We start from the raw sequence: 20,574 nt of genomic DNA on the forward strand, positions 1-20,574 counted from the left end.
GAACAAAAAATGTCCCTGGCAAGGTCTTGTAATGCACAGGTTAGATAACCATTGAACCATTAGGGCTACAGAATGGATATCAAGAGAAGGGAAGCGCAGTAGAGGAAGGCAGAAGACTGGGTGGTACGATGAAATTTGGAAATTCGCCGGTGCTAGTTGGAATCGGTTGGCGCTGAACAGCGGTAATTGGAGATCGGAGGGAGAGGCGTTTCTCCTACAGTGCACTCTGCAAACGAACTCGTACCCAAATCCGGCGTCCCTTAATAGCATATATCCAGAGATTTATACCATTTGTTGCCTCATATGCTCAGGGAGTGCGGGTCGCTGGGCCCGAAGTTCACCAAGGAAGAGTGAGACGCCCTCCTGCGAAGTCCCGTCTTTGAGGATCAAATCCTGGCCGTCCAGCGCGCCCGCGATCGGGCCGGCAGACTAGATCTGTCAGTCCCATCGTGGGATTAGCCAGGTGCGCGTTTTATCGCGCTTTGCTGGACCAAATAAAAGTTTATTCACTCACTCACTCACTCAAAATAGGGTAATGATATATATATATATATATATATATATATATATATATATATATATGTGTGTGTGTGTGTGTGTGTGCGTGCGTGACGTTCGGAAAATTGGTCGGTACCCAGCCCTCCTCCTCCCACCCCCCAGAAGAATGAAAACTCTCTGCCTATGCATGCACGTGTCATTCCCTTTTCATGCCTGACCTGGTCGCTAAACTCAATGTCACCATCAGCGGCCGCGGGTAGCCTTTTTTCAGTGCTATACACACGCCTCCTGGTGACCGCTCATGTCTGTACGCGAATGTCGCACAGCCGGTATTTCGATCACAATGTATCCGGTCGTGATCCTGCTTCTTGTGCAATATCACATGACAGATGTGCTTGCCCTCCTGCACACGGACACACAGAATGGCGATGACTGATACCGTTTTTTCTGTCGTGGCGTAACGCCTGATGTTCCGTGCCTCAGTGGCCAACTTTAGAGCACTCACACGCGATGCCCCCAACTGGAAGGCCAATTGTCGGCTGCTACCGATGAAACAATGCTATGAGAAGCTTAATTGATACATCCTAGTGAAAGCACTTTGTATGACTGGCCTAGAGCTGCATGTGCGAATTAAATCTGTTGTAACCGAATGTGAATTTGAATCCACACAGAAAAAGTTAGAGAAAGAAACTGTCAAGAAAAGTGTCTGGCTGTTCACTGCACGCTTACAGATAGTATTAAAGCTACCAAACGGCAAACAACCAGGAATGAGAATCAATAACCTTCAGTTTGCAGGTTTGGGCATGAATTGCTGTATGGAGAAGACCGAGGCAATGCTCAATAGCCTAGCAAGGAAACAACAATACGTGATTGCCTGTAAGCTTCTAGAATCTGCACAGGAGTAGGTTTATATAGGTCAATTACTAACAGGGGACCATGATCATTCGGAAGAAATCTTTAGAAAAAGAAAAAAAAGTTTCGAATGCATACGGCTGGCATTAAAAATTGTGACTGGACGCTTACCACTGTCGTTGAGAAGAAAAGTGTACAACCGTTGCATTTTACCGGCACAAACATATGGGCAGACACTTGGTGGTTAACAAGAAAGCTTGAGATCAAGCTAAGGACTACGCAAACAGTATTAGTACGAAAATTGTTAGGCGTACCGCTAAGAGACAGGAAGAAAGCCATGTGTTTCGAAGAGAAAACGGGGATAGTCGATATTATATTTCACATTAGAAAGAAATGACGGATCTGGGTAGGCTGTGTAATGCGTAGGGCAGATCAGCGATGAACCATCCGTGTTACGCAGTGGGTGCCAAGGGAAGGGAAGCGCAAAGATGGGAGAAAATTGCGCGCAGTGATAAAATAGGCAATTTGCAGGCACAAGTTCGAATCAGCGCGATGCAATGGTAAATGGAGATCACTAGGAGAGGCCGTCGACCTGCTGTGCACATAAATAGGCTGATAATGATGATCATGAACCAAACCCAAAGCTTTGCGCGCTATTTCTACATGCGCCAGACACCGGCAGCAGCCATTGATATATGAAAACACTCGGCTATATTCCGCTCAGAGTAAATGCTAACAGAAAAGGGGGAACACACAAATGCTCGTGGTTTTATAGAAAAAAAGATACTCCTGATTTGCTGGCGGTTATTTTCCTGTACTACAGTTATATATTGCAGTAAAGGCAAACACACAATAATAATAATGTGACGCAGTAAAGTACCTGATTTACATTTTCACTTTTTTATGAAAGTATTTTCAGGTTATCAAACTGGACTGACTGTTTAAACGTGTCATAACTGCCATCAGTGAAGAAGCTATATCTTCGAAACACTGCCTATGAAGTCTACGATGAGGCTCTCATTTTTACTTCTTGCCTGGCTGTAAGTATCTTTAGACGTTTTTATGAAGCGACATATTGAAACAAAAGTGAAATTCTGCTTATTAGGTTTCCGTACCTTACCTTAAATAGAATAAGTTGTATACTTCGGAAAATATTTTCATGCATATCTCGATGCATCTGCTGGATATTTTCTATTGGTTATGCGACGAATTTAATGGGGTGGTCGATCATATGGCGAGAAGCACATCGACAGCAACGATAACTCAGATGGACGGGAGACTGTCCCCGCGACACGAAAATGCGACGGCGCTTTCTTGCATGCCGATCTTCAGGCTCTGAAACGCGCCTTGTCGACGGAACTTTCAAGAGCCGCTGTTCCGCGCAATCATGCATCGGCTGAAGAAGGAGCCATCCTGGCGACGCATGGCGACGACGAAACGATGGGCTCATAATAAAGCTTCAGCCTGTCTACATGAACCATTTCACGTCCCCGGCGACGCTGGTCACTTGGGGGCATGAGTGGCTCGACGATGTGGTCGCCCGGAGAAGTTAGCGCAACAAGGACCACTACGTTTCGGAAGTACTTTGGACGAGACGCCAGTATTCGTATGTTAGACACTATGCCATACGAGCGATTCAGGAGGGAAAGTAGGATCAGGTCGCCAAGTCAAAACTTTTAGCGGGATCGGTGTGCTGTGTAGTGAGCGAGCGGGCACGCATTCGACATTCCATGGCATGGTTAGCGGCAGTGGAAAGCGGAGTGCACACGGAAGCATCTGGATCATAACGAAAAATTGTGCGCGCGCTACATGGAGGTATCCGGCCGTAGGGAAACAAAAAATTACCGACGATTACGTTACTTCCTAATGCGAAATTTGAGCGCAGCAAATAAGCTGTTTCACCTTTTCGATAGATTGAGGCAAAGAAATCGAGCAACACATGTATGCGCTATCACAGAATTTTTTTTTTATTTTTCACACGTATTCCTTTAACAAAGACTCCACTAACAGTTCTTGACAGTCATGAAGGAAGCTTTGTGGTCGGAGAAATAGACTGATATATGTTCGACTTGGTACACCAATCCTTGATTCTCAAAGACGTTCTCGGCGGCGGCGATGAGCTTCTGCTTCAGCCTCGCTTACTGCTGGTTGCTCTCGACGGCGGCGATGAGCCTCCGCTTCGGCGCTTCCGCGCTTCCTTGCACAGCTGCGTAGATATTACTGTAGGGAGCCTTCTTTCTAGAGAAGCCCGTACAGTTCCACTGCCAAATTCGAAATGTCTCAAGCGACAGAGCCGTCTCTTACGAGCTAAACACTGTTCCTAGGTGGGGCTAGAATGGGTGCTACATTACTAGCTGCTGGGTCAGACAGACGTATCGGTGAGCTTGGCTGCACTACCGGGTCCACAACAAATACAATGCTACAGCAAGGCGGGATGCTCACTTGATATTTGAGCCCATTCGCGGCGTCGTGACTACGAGAGCTCTTTGGCGGCATCACTTGGTCTTCGGACAGCGTTATCAACCTCGACTTACGATCGATGATTGCACTTTGTTGATTCAGGAAGTCCATGCCGAGAATGACCTCTCGTGACCACTGATGGCTGGGTACGTCCTGTGATTAAAGGTAATTCGTGCCGTGCATATTCTAGACGGTGGTGTATTAGATGTCCTGTAGTGGTCCCAATTTCAGCGCGTTCCCAGGAATTTTTAACTTGCAACTGGGTGGCGATGTATCCACTCATCACGTAGAAGTCGGCTCCTAAGGCGGTGACTGCGTGATAGTCGAGAATCACGACCAAGTCGGTGGTTATTCGTCTTGCGCTGTAGTTAGGTCGTTGCGTCGGACAACGGCTGCCTCATGTTGACGTGTGGAAGAACGTCGCATCGTGAGGCGTCGTATTCTGTGCTTCTAGGCTTCGTTGGGATGGTGGCGCCTCGTTGATATGTCACCGGGGATAGACCTTTCGGCGCCTTCGTCGGCGGCGGAGGATCTTTGTCAGTTCAGCGAACAGCAACCGCACCTCCATCAATTGCTGCTTTTAGTTTTCTGGATGTGGACTCAAAGACAGGTGGTAGGCTGGGCGAATGTTGGGCATTGCAAGGACAGGTAGAGGTCTGGTGATGGTGGACAGGGCGGTCGTCGAGGGCTCCATTACGTGGCGGCAAGGTAGCCGGCGATATCATGTGGCATCTCACCTTGCTGAGGGCGCTACGCGCTAACAGCGAACCCTCGCCGTCCCACCTCCAGGTATTGGCATCGGCGGTAGGCGTGACCCGCTTCTCCACCGAAACAGCAGAGCGGGCGGTGATCAGGAGAGCGCCAGACGTCTCGTTTCTTTGGTTAGTTGTGCTAGGCGACGTGTGGGAGAGCTGGCGGGGACGGACAACGGAACTGAAACGTTACGGTTCCCTGGCGTATGTGCAGAGGGGTAGTTTGACGACTGGAGACGGCGGTGTAGGTGACCGCTTCAGACTTATGGTGTGGTTATTTCGTCTGTACTTCAGGAACTACCTATGACCACTAGATTTCATCTTGGACTACATGAGCTGTTGAATTACCTTGGGACGGCGACGCTGGAAGCATCTTCTCGTGTTCTTCGCGCATAATTTATCTAATTATCTCCCGCCGTTCGCTGGAGCGGAGGGCTTGAACTTCCGCAGAGTCTGTCATTGAGCGGCAATTGAATTATCTGGTGCGCAATTCTAGCGCCTTTTCATTAGTTGCGGCTTCTGACAGAAATTCTGCTAATGTCTTGCGCAGATGTGCATCTGTCGCAGAGTTCTTGTTTTACATGGCACATGAGAAGACGTGTTTACTTCTCCTCAGACAAATCCAGGTCGGCGTGAAGGAAAAGAGTTATCTCTTTCGTGAATACCGCTACGTTCTCGTTAGGGAGCTGCACTCGCACTTGTAGTAGAAGTACGGCCCTTTTTTTTCGGACGACGCTTGTGACAGTCTGCAGGAACTCACTGCATAACAGGTGCAATGTCGTTACCAAGCACTAAATCTACGAACCATGTCGAGGCGGAGTCTTCCAATGAGAAACAGTGTCATGGAAGGATAAAACAAGTGAAAGGGGGAAGAAGATCGTGAGACGCTGACTGGTGCGTGTAGTTGCTGGTCGGCCGTATTAACTACATTGACTCTGCTTGCGTATATATTGTAAAAACAGTCTGTCTGTACACCCAACCTATCCGTAACATACTGGTGGGGGCTACGTGGTACCCAGGCTGGAAACGGAGCTCCGCAGTGGACATCGCATCGCCGTTCCCACCATGAATGACGGAGAACACGCGGGAACAACGTCGTTGCCGCCTCCAACGTCACCCTCGCCAGCTACGTCGCTTTCCGCGGGATCAATGGCACCAACGTTGAGGAGTGGGTGGCTATGTACCAACGCGTGAGTGGAATCAAGAGATGCGACCCTACGCTTATGCCAGCTAATCTGCTCTACCTACGATGCACGGGAGACGTGTGGTACGATAACCACGAAGAGGAGCTAAGCAGCTGGGACCAATGCAAATAGAAGTTGACAATGTTGTACGGCAAACCAGCCCACCGTAAAATTGCCGCAAATCAGAAACCCCACACGGAGTCCTATTTCTCGTACATCCAGGATAGGCTGGCGCTATGTCGTTGAACCGATCACGACATCGCAGTAGCTGAGAAGGTCGGCCACGCGCTCGAGAGAAGTGCTGACGATGCCTTTATTCTGCTCATGTGAAAAAGCAGCTCTACAGTTGATGCTATCACCAAAGAGCGTCAAGAATTCAAGCAGGCTAAAAGCCGACTTGTCCTGCAACTATTACCAGACTTCCCAATACCGCCGCAACGTCGACGTCTGAAGATCAGCCCGCACAGCCGCATGCGTCGCCATCAGAGGACGTGGTGAAAATCGTTCGATGTGAACTGGATGCAATGGCACCCGCAGCTTTCTGTTTACGTAGCCCTGATGCTACCCCTTTTTCAGTTCCTCTCGTACAACATCCTTCACCAGGAACCTGAAAACATTGGTCTACATTCTGTCTGTGCTGCCGCCAACCCCAGAGCCTACTAACGCCCTTCTACTATTTTCGCTCAACCACGGCGCTTTCCCCCGCGTTGTCGCAACACGTCTGAGGGGAGAACTGCGGACAAGGAGCAAATATGTTTCTCTTGTCGCCGTATTGGTCATGTCGCCTTCAGCACCTCGCACGCCGACCAACCTGAGCCGTTTTGATGGAAATGCCCCTATTTTTCGACCACCGCCGAGTCTAATAGCGCAGGCACCCACTGCTAGGCACACCTGGTACAGTGGCTCACCAGTGCCGCGCGGACGACAGTCTCGTTTACCGTAAACACGTCGCCCGTCTTCCCGTTTGCAGCAGCCACGTCGCCATTCGTCCCCTGTCGCTTTAGGCCGCACCCTTTCGGAAAAGTAAGAAATGCAGGCCTCGGAGGTGGTGCTAGATTGCTTGCTACTGCAGCAAATTCTGTGTTCATGCCCACAAAGAGAAGTGTAATTGACGTTAAGTAGATGGCATATTTGTCGAAGCACTCGTGCACACTAGAGCCTCTGATGGATGCTAGCCAACGTAGACGTTTAAAGGTCCTTACCCCAGCATCTCGCCTAGTGCTTCGTGTGGCCGACGGCGGTGTGTTGGTTGTTCTTGGAATGTGCGCTGCGCGTTTAAGTACAGCCTGCCACCCTACTTCTGTTCCTTTGCTGTGATCGACAGCTGCCCTCACGGCATTATCCTTGGATTGGAATTTTTATCCAGTTTTTCTGCTGTCATCCACTGCGCAACCAGCGTTTTTCAGTTAGAACTGCCGCAACTGCGGATAATTCGAGCACTGCCTCATCGCACTTGTGTTCGCTTCACGACGTGCGTCTGTCACCCGAGGCATTCACTTACGTCACTTTGACCGGGCACCCACAGGTTTCTGATGGTCAATGTGTACTTCGCCCCATCTTCGACATGGTTTTAAACCGGAACGCTGCTGTTCCGCATGCGCTGGTTACGGTTGCTAATAACGACGTCGTTCTACCGCTTCTGAATTTCAGCCTGTGCCCCCAAGTGCTTCCGGCCGGCATGTTCTTGGCCAGAGTTTCTAGTGTTTCTGCATTTGACATTGAGTCTGAATGCCAAGAACGGTTTATTAGCGCAAATTGCAGCTGACAGCTCTCGTTCCTTAACGGATATCTTCGCGAAAGTGATTGCACCTGACCTCGTCTCTGTACAGGCCATGCACATGCGGGAATCCTACAGTGACATCTTGGATTTCAGCGAGAGGCCTTTAGGCCAAACATCTGTTTTTCACCACCGTCTAAACACTGGCGAAAGGAATCCTATGCGACGGCACCCCTATTGTTTATCGCGTGCTGAGCGTAAAGTTATCCAAACAGAAGTGGACAAAATGCTCCTCAAAGGGGTCATTGAACCATCAGCCAGGCATTGTGCTCCACCTGTCGTCCTTGTGAAAAAAAAAAATGGCACTTAGCGTTTTTGCGTCGATTGTTGCCACTTAAGTAACATCATGCGAATAAACATCTACCCATACCACGTGTCGATCGCGGCATAGTCTGCTGGTACGAAGCTAAATACTTGTCGTCCATCGATCTTCGATCCGACTACTGGCAGATTTCACTTGATGAAATGGACCGGGAGAAGACGGCCTTCATTACGCCTGAGGGTCCATATCAGTTCAAGGTCATGCCCTTTCGCCTATGCAATGCTCCTGCGACATTTGAACCTATGATTGACTCTCTTCTGCAAGACTACAAATGGACCAGCTGTCTTTGTTAGCTTGACGACATTATTTTTTTTTCACGTTTGGCAGCCACCATACCCGACTCGCTGCCATTCTTACGGTCTACCGAAAAGTAGGGCTCCATGAAACATCAGTTCACGAAACTAGACGAAATGCCCATTCGGGCGCCTTCAGGTTACGATGTTTGATCACCTCGTTTACGTATCCGGTGTACAATGAGTGCCGGAAGAAGGTCGCGCCATTCGAAGTTTTCCCGTGCCACGTTCTTCTTCTGACGTACGCTGCTTCGTCGGCCTGTATTATTACTTTCGCCATATCATCAATAACTTCGCCGACGTTGCGCGGCCTTTGACAGATCAGCTAAGAAGAACACGCCATTCTTACGGGGCCTCGAGCAGACTCACGTGTTCGCAGATTTCATCGGGTTTCTGACCCCCACTCACGCACTATACCACTTTGGTCAATCTGCACCGACCGAAGTCCCCACTGACGCAAGCGGCCACGGCACCGGCGCTGTTCTCGTGCAGCACAATGGTACCGAGTGCGCGATAGCATCTATCTATCTATCTATCTATCTATCTATCTATCTATCTATCTATCTATCTATCTATCTATCTATCTATCTATCTATCTATCTATCTATCTATCTATCTATCTATCTATCTATCTATCTATCTATCTATCTATCTATCTATCTATCTATCTATCTATCTATCTATCTATCCATCTATCTATCCATCTATCCATCTATCCATCTATCCATCTATCTATCTATCTATCTATCTATCTATCTATCTATCTATCTATCTATCTATCTATCTATCTATCTATCTATCTATCTATCTATCTATCTATCTATGTAGGCTGCTAAGCAAACCCATCGGCCCATGTTGACTACCTGCTTTCTATACTTAGCATATGCCCCTGGTCGTGACGCCATTGTGGTCGTTCCATTGGCGTCACTCCAGCTTTGTGACTCGACTCTCGTCATGCCCTCGTCGTCACACTTTCTACCACGACCCAGGGACACAAGCTGTCTAATTGCTTAGGCCACTAGGCATGAGCTCCTGCTGCCATCGTGGTCGTTTCATCAGCATGCTTCCAGCTATGTCATGCAATACTGGTCCTGCTGTCCTCTCATGCTATCATCTCCATGTAGTCGTCATGCCACCCCGCTCATTCCAACTTTGTTGTCTGGCCCTCGTCATGCCGTCAGCATAATGCCTTCTACATCTTCGTAGTGACCCAAGTTGTCTAATAGCTTGAGCCACTTGGTATGGGTTCGTGGTCGTGGTGCCATGGTGATCATCGCATTACCGTTACTGGAGCTTTGTCATGCGACATTTGTCATGCCACCGTCGTCATACAGTAGTCATGAGTTAGTTGTGATACCACCCAAGTGGTGCCGTAGTGGTCGTTCCATTGTGGTAATTCCAGCTTCGTGATCTCACTCTCGTCATGCGGTCGTCCTCACGCTTTCTACGCCGGTACAGTGGTACAAGTTACCTAATAGTTTGGTCCTGGCATTGTCTTTATTCCAGCTTTGTGATTCGGCTCTTGTCGCGCCGTCGCCATTGCGCCATCGTCGTCGCATTAGTCGTCATGTCGTCAATCTTCGTCGCTCTATTACAATTGATTTCATAACCGTCTTCTTGCAATAGTGATTATGCGGCCCTTGTTATGCCGTCATCGTCAAACAGTTGCTACTATGCCTCTATTGTCAGAGCGTCGTCATAATCCCCTCGTGGTCTTACGTCACGCGCTCGTTGTTATTCCATTGTGCTTATGCCGCTGTCATGTCATCGTCGTCATATAGTTGCCCTCATGCATTGGTTGTGAGACCACCAACGGCATGCCGTCGCGGTGGTTCCATCGTTCTCACCAAAACTTCAACATCCGACTCTCGGCGTGCCCTGGTCCTCGCACCACTGTCGTCAAGCCATCAACCTTACGCTTTCGCTTTGCCATTCTGATCACGTCAGTATCGTCATCCTATTGTTGTGATGCCGTCATCGTAGATAGTCGGCGACGTCCGCATTCGTCATTCTGTCATAACAATATTATACTAAGGCTGAGGCTACAAGTGCTAGGCAAAGTGAAGCGAACAGCACATACATTCATTGATATAACCCATACAACACATAGAACAGCACACGTTTCAGTTCCCTGCGGAGAGGATGCCACTTAACGTCGGAGACACACCAAACTGGCGTGACCCTGACCCCGATTTGCGAACGCGCAAAGCTGCAGCTAAGCGCCCAAAACAAGCCGACGAAGCTAGACTGCGAAAGCAGCAACGTGAAAATACGACATGGCGCATTACCAAGTATACAGCAGGCTTACGTCTTCACGTGTAACAGGAGTGTAACATGTTGCCGAATTTTTATTTGCAGCGTTTCGTAATAAGGACACGGATTTGCGCCACTTTGTACAGTTTTTTTTTCTTTTTTGACAGAAGTGCTCTGCGGATGTTATATCACCGCAGCCTAGGCGTCGAAGCCAGTAATTGTGAGGTAAGTGGAAGGAATTAATAGGCTTTGAAAATGGCGCTCAACCAATCGGGCTGATGTTCCTATTGGAAAAAGCCAGAGTGAGAACTCAAAGGGTGTCCCTGTTAACGGTAGCCAAGGTGCCAAAATAATAGGTGCGGCATATGATTATACAATCTGCGACATTCTGTCGTCAGACATCTTTCGCTAACAGAATAATATTTGTGTAATTGTAGTCTGACTAATTAAAATGCTTAATTATTCATCTTTCACATCGTTCTTTTTAATGGCATGACTTACCGTAGAAAAACTGTTATTGCGTCCTAAAAGGTGGTGTTCAGTCACGTTAAACACGCTGTGCTTATCGTAAAAACTTTCCCGCGCATAACTCATTGCGTGTGAAATGTGTAAGCTGCCGCGTGATTAAGTGCCGTGCGTACATGCCAGTGGCATCAAAATAATAATAAGTAACTGTGCTATTTGCCTTATTTGGCTGCCAACAAGTAAACTGAAGAATTGATGTCATACTAATCAACGCTATCATATTATGGCTCGAATCGCGAAGGTAACCACCTAATTCAAAGTGGACAACGGTTCAGCTTTCGCTGATTTTTCATCAGTGTCATTCAGGTTAGTACTTAACTGAAGGAAATGTACTGTTGAGGAAACTGGTTTGTGCCTTTCGTTCTTACGCACGAGTTTTACCAAAGGTATGCAAACTTATGACATGCCGGATGGTACATCTTAACACTGCGCAACAAGATGTCGCATGCTGTGACAATGCATATCAAGCTAGGTCTCCCAACTTCCACGAAGAACAGCCCGTAATATAATGGTCTCTTTACATTTTATCAAACAATGTTTGGTAGTGTCAGACGTGTTGCAAAGACAATCGTCAGATGAGACAAGAAAATCCTTCCACCGAAGCGATGATCTAAATGTTAAGGTTTCTATCTTTAAATTCGAAAAGGAAGTGCTTGCTGCGAAGGAAACAAGCACTTCACGAACTCTTTTATGTATATCATGTCCTGGCACTCAGTCGTAAAAACTGAGCGATAAAGTGAGGGTGTGAGCAGCATCGTTAAGAAACTTTCGTGAAGATTATTTTACGACCGAGAGGGAAGTAGCCTTTCGAAAAATGGAGCGTCAAAAAAGCAGCGGTAGTATATACTGCATGAACGCAAATAAATAAAAAATATCAATCGAGCAGTCAAGCAAAATATATATTTCCTTTGACAGCGGTAGCTCGACAAAAAAGCGTAGTGGCTTCACTAAGATCTCGACACCCTTCAGATGGTGAAGTAGGGTAGTGCAGAATACCACATAACTAGAAGAAAAATAATAAATGAAGGATACAGTACAGTTAGGATGACATATGCGCAGCTACGTAGAAAATGTATGCTATAAATGAAGTTCACAGTGCGTGAAAGTTGCAACAAAACGCCCCTACAGAGTGCAGATTTGTCCAACATGACCAAATCCAACTCAACAGGAAAATGACTGCAAGAATACATTTACCCCTGATAATTTATAATGGAAAATGTTTCATGCTACACATTGGCGCACACGGCAATAGAAAGCGCCTAAACGTCAAGCGAAGGATTAATGCTAACGGAGTCCCATCGGATCAAGAAGTATATTAAGAATGTAATATAAAAATAATATTATTATTATAAACATATTATATGGATTATAAATAAAATATATAACACAAATAGAAATATAATATAAGAAAATTCGTTATGATAACGTAATTTTAGATGATCGGTATCTTTAGAATCAGCAAAAAATTCTGGTTACGTCGCCGTCACCATCACAAAGTCATTCAGTCATTCGGTGCAATAAGAAAGTATAGCATCATAAGTATAACTGATTGGTAAATGTGGTTTGCCAAAAATAGCATTGGGATCACGGTTACGCTTAGTTTAAACGATCACCTTGAAGGGGTCGGTCGTAGCTATGGGAACGCAACAACAACGATACACTCAAATCGAAAGAGGAGCACGTTCTCAGCCTCCAGGGAAGAAATGCAGGTTGTCTGATTCCCAATAAAACATTGTACAGAATGCAGCAAATGAAATTTACAATCCCTGTGATTGCATGGAATGCAGTTGTGCTTCGAATGTTATGATATAGTCTAAGCAGGATAGACATGATAAGGAACAGCAAATGCTTAAGAAATTCTGAGATTTCAGTACTAATTTGCAAGGATTCTATGGCTCCTGAACGAGCGATGGATTGAAATGCATAGGCTAGCAACATAAGTTACCAATTGCGAAGTAACAGCTGAGCCAAACAAAGCTCACATATTCGTAGACAACTGTCGGAATTTCTGTCACATTTTTTGTAACAATGAAGGGATACCTTCTTCACAGAATCTTACTCAACGCTTTGAATAGATTGTGTTGCTGTGCTTTCACTTGTGCGTACAATGCCCTCTCGCAAATACGTGTAACTCACGGGTGCAGGATGGTTTTCAAGTCGCTGCACGCAATTTTTCGTTGAGCGTCAGCTGTTTCTGGTACTGGGTCACTGTGGCAAGAAGAATATTGAGTCAATGACGCGGGGCTCGCACCAATTCATCTTCCTCAAAAAGTGTTTGGTGTGTGTGTGCAAAAAACAGGGGAAGCGTGCAGACAGGACACAAGAGTAGAGAAGTGGACAACACGAACGCCGACTATTAACTGAAGGGAGCACATAGGCGAAAAAAGGAAGAAGATGCAAAACTCATCTGCGCAAGCTCAGGAATGGTATAAACACATGTCAGTCGGGTGCATGTGCCGGTCTACGTAAGAGATAACTGTTAATACACTTAATCTCTTCCTTATGTAAAGTAATCGAAGGCTGACTCACGTACGCACTTCCACCATTGTAGATACGCCATGCCTCTAGCATAAGACGCGTATCTTCATTCTTATGCCTGTACAATACCGCGCATTTATTTAACTCTGGCGTGCACTTACAATCTTGGAAATGTAGCGAAAGATTAGAAGGCGATCCGCCGCTTAACGACCTTTTATTCCATTAGCCTCTGATTGATACATCATCCCGTTTTCCCTACGTAGAACTGGCCACAGCTAAGGGGAATATTATAAACTACACCCATACGATAGTCAGTAAATCTGTTATTCTTATTGTGCTTCACTCACCGCTTCCCTTATTTTTTGCATAATGAATCCTTACCAACTAGCTCAGCTTTCTGTCGTTCTATGTGTGCGTTCGTGCGTGTGTGTGTGTGTGGATTTGCCACACTGTTACACTGTCACTGTCACTGTCACTGTCACACTGTCACACTGTGCTGTCACGCCTCTCTGAATTTGTCGCACTGTTAGCAATTCATGTGGAAACCTCTCATCCCAGTGACGTCTCGTTCCAGGCACAACACGCATGAGTGCGAAAGCTATGATGTTTTGGTTGAAATCTCTATGCCAACTCTCCGGGATTTTCCACAAACATTACAAAGGACCATTTTGCGATTTTACGAATGTTGAGTGAAGTTTTACGAGAAGTACTTGTCGTTCACCGACTCTATCATTAGCAGTTATTGCATGGGGAAAAAGGGAAATGGCACTGCTTCCTTCGAACAAGCTGGCATAGACAAGCTCCTGAAGTAGGCGAGATCTACAAGATAGTCAGCCATCTGTTCAAACTTTAATGCTACTGCTTGGAAGGCTAAACTATTGTTAATAAATTGCAAACGTATATAAAAAAAGGTGCGAACGCATGCAAGGTGAACCACAAAGTTTAGCACTCCCAGTCGCGGTCTTGTGCAGGGTAATAATAATTTACCGTAATTTCTGCATTTCTACAGTGGTATTCAATACTACACCAATTAAGTTAGGATGAACATAGTATGTATCCTAAATTCATCCATTCCATCCAACTAAATACATGTATGGGTCCCCATGTAGCCTGTGTCAATGATGTTTCTTTGCTGGTAAACGGGTGCACAATGTGCTTGAAAGTCACCCAAGGGCAGCACGTTGTAGCGGCACTTACTACCGTCTGTAAGTGCAAACCACAAGGTTAGACTGGCCAAAATTTGACTGACGGCAGGCATGGGAAGAAAATATACCTCTTATAAAATCAATATAGAAGGCAACCTTTCTAACGTAGGTCCTGAACTCTTTCACAGGTAAAAGAAGAATCATTGGTTCAAAAGCTCATGGAACTCCACAACGCATCAGTGAGGTGAGTTCCTGCTCCGTAGTTTCTATACTCTGTTTGAGTAGCTCCATGCAGAAGGGCCAAGGTTATGCGAACCGTGAGTACAGATTAATGCGCATCGAGTGCCAGTAATGAGAATCCGCTGCTTGTATCGATGGCCTCAGCAAGTGGCCTCGTCGGATGATGTTTAGTTTGTGAGGAAGACGATCGGTACGCTAAAAAGCCTCGTTACCATCGCTTGGCTCGTACCCAGTTTGCTCTGTCACTGCGCCCTACCTGCTGATTCTGCGTTTGTAAATTGTGATCTACGACCCGAATAAATCCCTTTTTGGAGTTGCGACGTAGAAAAGGAAATTTGGAAGAACTTTGCAACCGGACACTACGTAAACCCGTCTTCATTACGCCGGAAGAACCACAAAACGCTGCCCCGGTTACTACCGCGGTCTGCCCCGGACATTTACGTCAAGGAGACCCACCTATCTTCAGCTATGTAGAAGACCATGACGTAGAAGACTTGCTCGGTGACTACGAAAGCGTGAACATGACCAAGTCTCTAGGAAGCCGGGTGCACCCCATAGACGAATCCGCGTCGAAGGACAGCGTGTAGGTCGAGAAGCACCATAGGAGGGTTGTCGACCCAGTACTCCAGGTCCGGGCGCAGTTAGGGCAGCCTTGACCTGGCCGTGGAGTCGTCAACCATGCCGTTAGACCTGGGACGGTATTCAGTGCGACGACCATATTGAACGCCATGATGGTGCTTGAGGGCAGATGAGAGGGTACAGTCAAATTGCCCGCCGCGATCGGTGGAGACGATGCTGGGGCAGCCGAAGCAGCAAATCTATGCAGAAATCGTTTCCGCGGTGATGTCCGGGACGGTCACGGCTTCGGGCCAACTAGTGAAGCGGTCAGCCATTGTTAGAATGTACCAGCTATAGGGAGACGGAGGAAGTGGTACAACCAAGTCAAGATGGACGTGGTGGTAGCGACAACCAGGTGGCAAGAAAGACTGCGTGGGAGTCTTAAGGCCCGCTTATAGTCCGACGTTATCGGCGCGCGGGCGAGCGTCGTTCGCGGTCAGTTACGCTACGTCGGTTGCGCTGCGCCAGCCGGGAGGCCATCCCCTCTATACTTCAACGCGCGCGCCGTCGGCTGCTATCTTCGGAGCATGCGCAGAACTTTCGCCAAGTCGCGCGCCGTCCGCAAAAGCCGTCTGCGGAGTTGTGTTGGCGCCTTTTTCTTCGCGCGCAATGCATTGTGGGTCGACGCAGTCGGCGGCGCCGGCGTGCGGATGGAGCAGGAGCCAAATTTGCGCCGGGCCCGTCGAGGCGCGCTGGCAGCCGCCGGTTACGTTGGCGCTGCAGAGCGTCGGACTATAGAAGTTGTTTTCGCCAACGTAACGTAGCGTGCGCGCGCGCGCGTTACGTCGGACTATAAACGGCCCTCTAAAGGGGTCGTTTTCGCCGACGTGACGTAGCGTGCGCGCGCGCGGGCATTACGTCGGACTATAAACGGCCCTTAAAGGCCAAGATATTGGCCTCGAGCTCCACCACTGGAAAAGCTGGCGCCACCGTCGTCGTGACGTGCTAGGAGGGATCACGTGGACATAGCGGCTGCGTCGGCTGCTTCGGGCGCGCCGAAGCGAGCTGAAAACGAGTTTAAATTCCCTCGTACGCTGCGGTCCTCATTTAGTGGCGAAATTTTCCCGCTTCGAGAGTCTCCTTCACAACGCTTCAAAGCACTACAATAGGTAGTGGCTGCCTTTGAAGGCGCGCAACATGGTCGGCTACTGCTCGGTGCCGCAGGGCCGGACGCACGTAACGGAGGCCGGTGTCAGCCTAATTCACACGTAGCCGCAGGACAAGAAGCTGCGTGAAGCTTGGCTCGCGAAACATAAAACCGGCAAACAGTCATCGGCTACAACTCGGGTATGCAGCAAGCACAGACGCGAGGAAGATTTCTACTACGGCGCCCGGTCTGCGATGTTCTGAAAACGCGCACTGAGACGCTCGCCCGAGTCCGCTGCCCGACTAATGTCGTGACGGTTTGGTCTATGAACTTGTCGATGCTATAGATACTGGCAAGTTCAGTGGAGTGGAAAGGAAGCGGTTAGAAGCACATTTAAAAAAAAGCATGGCATATGGTCATGTTTGTGTTATGAATTAATGCACTGGATTACAAAAAAAGAGCAGCGGGAAATTGCACGCTGAGAACACCGATAAACATACAGTGCGACGCAACTCGAGGAATAATATTGAAGGGTCAAAGAATTTAGATGAAAGAATGATTGAATCGTCGCGACGGCACATTACAGTCCCCGTAGGCGTCGAAGTCTCTACAATGAAATTATTTTTGAACAGCTCTGATAGCGCCCACGCAACAATGGTTGCTTGTATACTGTCAAATACTCATATTCTGCGGCCTAAAGCTCATGGCGCGGGGAGAAAACGCGCGCGCGGAGAAATCGAAACAGTGCGCCGACAAGCATGTAGACGCGCAGTCGGTCGCTGCGAATCTGCGCGATCGCTGCATTGAGGCTTCGTTCTATTATGCTCCATTTAGTTATACAAACACTATAAGAACCTTTTTCACATAGTTTGCTCTCGGCGTTTACCTACCTTTCACGCAAGAAACCGGTTCGGGAGACTCCATCGCGGCAACCGCGCGCAGTGGCGTTCACTGTACGTATTCGGTAAAGAGATAGCGTCTGTAAACGATTGTGTGCTTTCAGTTTGCCCAAGATTATTATTTAGACACTAAGAAACTTCTCTCGTTTCGAAAGTACTTACAAAAATGTCCGGGAGAGCTCGCGCGTGGTGTTTTCAGTGACCGCTGACAGCAAAACCTATGAGGAGCGTGCCACGTGATCCCTCATACTACGCCAGCGAGGCGCCTCCGATAGATGGCGACTCCGTAACTCCTCGCCGCCAATAGTCCGGCGTTCTCGGCGCGCCAGGCCGCGGCAGGCGAAGTCGGATACGCTGCGCTAGCGACGCCAGGGGTGCAAGAAATTTGCTTCCTCTAGAGTTCGGCGTGAGCGCGCCGCTCGAGGCTGGCGCCATCTGTGCGTCCGGGAGCGCAACTTCACTGCCGCGGCGAACAGCTGTTTACATGGCGCATGCGCGTCTTGCATATGGGGCTCTTGCATTGCCCAGGGGGCGCTGCGAAAAAGGTGCTAAAAAGCGCCCTCTGCGCTAAAATGGGTCGTACCAAGCTCGGTCGTCTGCTTCGGAGAGCACGTTTACACTATGGACCCGCCACTTTCGGTTGTGTTGTTTCACGGCCTGCAGCGAATATCGGGCGCCGAAGATTTTTTTCAGGGGTGGCACGCTGCGTAAAGGCAAGAAAGAATGCAGTGCCGAATACTTGTGGGCCGTTCAAGAATTGGGCGGCGAAGCTTTAGCACCGTGTCAATCGCAAGCGAAGCGAGTCGCGTACGAAGTGGAACTTCAGGTAAGGTTTGCACGCTAGCTGCTAGATTCAGGCGCACAAACGCGAGGAAATGCTTGCTATAAATGAATCCACAGCGGCGATAAGCAGACATCATGTGTACGGAACTGCTCGAGCACACGACGGCACGCGCCGCGATGTACGAACTGCTCGAGCGCACGATCGTACGCGCCGCGACGGCAGCGGTCTTTCGACATGCCGCGAAACGGCGGGCCTCCTGCAATCTTTGTTGACTGCATGCCGGTAAACAAGTGGTTATGCCTGCGTTGTAGTAGCGGCCATCTGTCCTTTTTAGTAACTGGTAATAACTGATGCAATGCATATGAGCTCGCTCGTACGCCGCTCGCTTGATGTCGGTTTTAATGACAGCGCTCGAACATCGATGTGCTGCAATCAATACTGCCTGGCTGCGTTGCCTCAACGTGCTGGCTTGAGATCAAGGTTGAGCGCATTTAACTCTCTTAACCTGTGCTGCTCGTAGTGGAGTAGTGAATTGTCATCGAATGAGCCCGACCATTTGTACTCATTTTCACACACCTGGTCCCTTCACCAGTTCACATCGGTCGAATTGTTAATTGTCGCTGTGGCCGGTTCTCGAATCGTGAATTACCAGCCATGCCTGCTGCTATGTCGGTCTGCTGTCGGGACGGTAGGTGCAAAAGACCGAACATTAGAACGCAGATAATCAAGCAAGCTACAAGACAGGCGAAGCAGTCAGCATGGCGCGAAGTTTCGCTTACTCAGCGCGACGAACTGCAGCTATGCAGCGCGCCCTACGCTCCACTTCGTGAGGCCTTGAAGGAAAACGGCAGAATATGATGTTGGGATTCAGGCCTTCTTGTTCATGGCAGCCCACGACGCAGAAGTAATGACGGTGACGCCTTCTCGAGGCTGGGCTAGGTCTCTCCGGATCGGCGCCACCGATTCCGTCTGCTCCCAGCATTGCGTCCCACGGCACACGGAGAGCACGTTTTCGTTAAACTATAGGCTGCGGCGAGCTCGCAGCGTGGTCGGAATGGTCTGCGAGAAGTGACGAGCCTTTTCGCACTCGCAACAGGGCAGAAAAAAGTGCGAATCGACGCAAAACTCGGCCTAGAAACGTGCTTCGCCACAGCCAGGGCTCAATACGACCCAAGCTGGTACGACCCAGATGTCGTTTCCCGCGCTGCCACCAGGCGCCGCTACTATACCTCAAACTCCAGCGCAAGACGCCCATACCCTCGCCGTTCGGGTAGCGCGCGCGCTTCTCGTTTCGCGCGCTGTTTGTGCGCCTACAACGAAAACTTTTGCGGGATGGCGTTAACTTGTCCTGACAGTCAGAAAAAAAAAACAGGCTTTTACGTGCGAAAACCACTTTCTGATTATGAGGCACACCGTAGTGGAGGACTCCTGAAATTTCGACCACCTGGGGTTCTTTAACGTGTAACTAAATATAAGCACACGGGTGTTTTTCGCATTTCGCTCGCATCGAAATGCGGCCGCCGTGCCTGACAGCCCGAACATCGCACTCATATTGCTAGTACTTCGGCTACGTCAAAAACGGAAGCGGACCATGTATGTACAGTCGACCAAAAAAGTTTACGGACCACGGCATCTCAGAAAATTCAAAATATACGAGCAGCCTTTAAAAGCAGCCAGTAAAATTGGGCGTCACAATGTTGTTCGCATATGGCACAAAAGGCTAAACATGGGGATACCAGGCTGTGTTTTGAGCCTGAGGATATATTCAGCTTTTTGTCAGATCTCTTGGTCCGTAAACTTTTTTGGTCGACTGTACATGCGAAAGCTATTCGACAAGCGCCCTCAACTCGGCGACTACCACCAGCTAGTACAGGAGCTGCGAAATGCAGCTTACCTGTGGCGAGACCACACTGCTTTCGTATAGCTTCCCACGCGTTGTTCTTGCGCTCTGTGTCGCGGTAGTCCATACGTTTCACGTCGTATACACGTGGAAGGTTGCAAATCGCTTCAAGCAGGCGTCCTCATTCGCGCTGTCATCCCACATGGATGTTGAAAAAACCACAGCCGCAATGTCAGTACGCGCACCGCAGGCCGCCATTCTGCCTTCTGCTCGCTGCCGCTGCAGCGCGCAGTGCATTCTGGTCTAGCGGCAGCCGCGTGAAATAGAACACGCTCTATGTCCGCGCCGGCGGCGTTGTGCTCGCCAAGCGCGCCTGGGCACGCCGGCTACGCCGTGACGCCGGACTGCAGAGTGCGCGCTTTTCACCGACGTCGCTTAACCGCGCCGCGCGTGTCCGCGCGCGCGCGTTACGCCGGACTATATCTTGCGCTTAAACGGCCCTTCACGAGGTTCTCCATGGCTCGGATTCTGGGATGGCAGATGCCGAGATGGGATAGGAGCAACGCA

The 20,574-nt window shown here is 48.8% G+C and overlaps 1 protein-coding gene across 2 annotated transcripts in view; it reads left to right on the forward strand.

Moving 5' to 3' along the window:
* The window catches only part of LOC135898236 (uncharacterized), a 171,750-nt gene that overhangs the window by 33,728 nt on the left and 117,448 nt on the right, over positions 1-20,574 (forward strand). For both annotated transcript variants that reach the window (XM_070539504.1, XM_065427085.1), the window contains exons 2-4: positions 2,261-2,390; positions 10,559-10,616; positions 14,728-14,783. In XM_070539504.1, coding sequence (XP_070395605.1) covers positions 2,347-2,390; positions 10,559-10,616; positions 14,728-14,783 — 158 coding nt within the window. In that variant the 5' untranslated portion in view covers positions 2,261-2,346. The remainder of the gene's footprint in view (positions 1-2,260; positions 2,391-10,558; positions 10,617-14,727; positions 14,784-20,574) is intronic.

Source organism: Dermacentor albipictus, chromosome 5 (genome assembly GCF_038994185.2).
Source record: "Dermacentor albipictus isolate Rhodes 1998 colony chromosome 5, USDA_Dalb.pri_finalv2, whole genome shotgun sequence".
In the NCBI taxonomy this organism is placed as follows: domain Eukaryota; kingdom Metazoa; phylum Arthropoda; class Arachnida; order Ixodida; family Ixodidae; genus Dermacentor; species Dermacentor albipictus.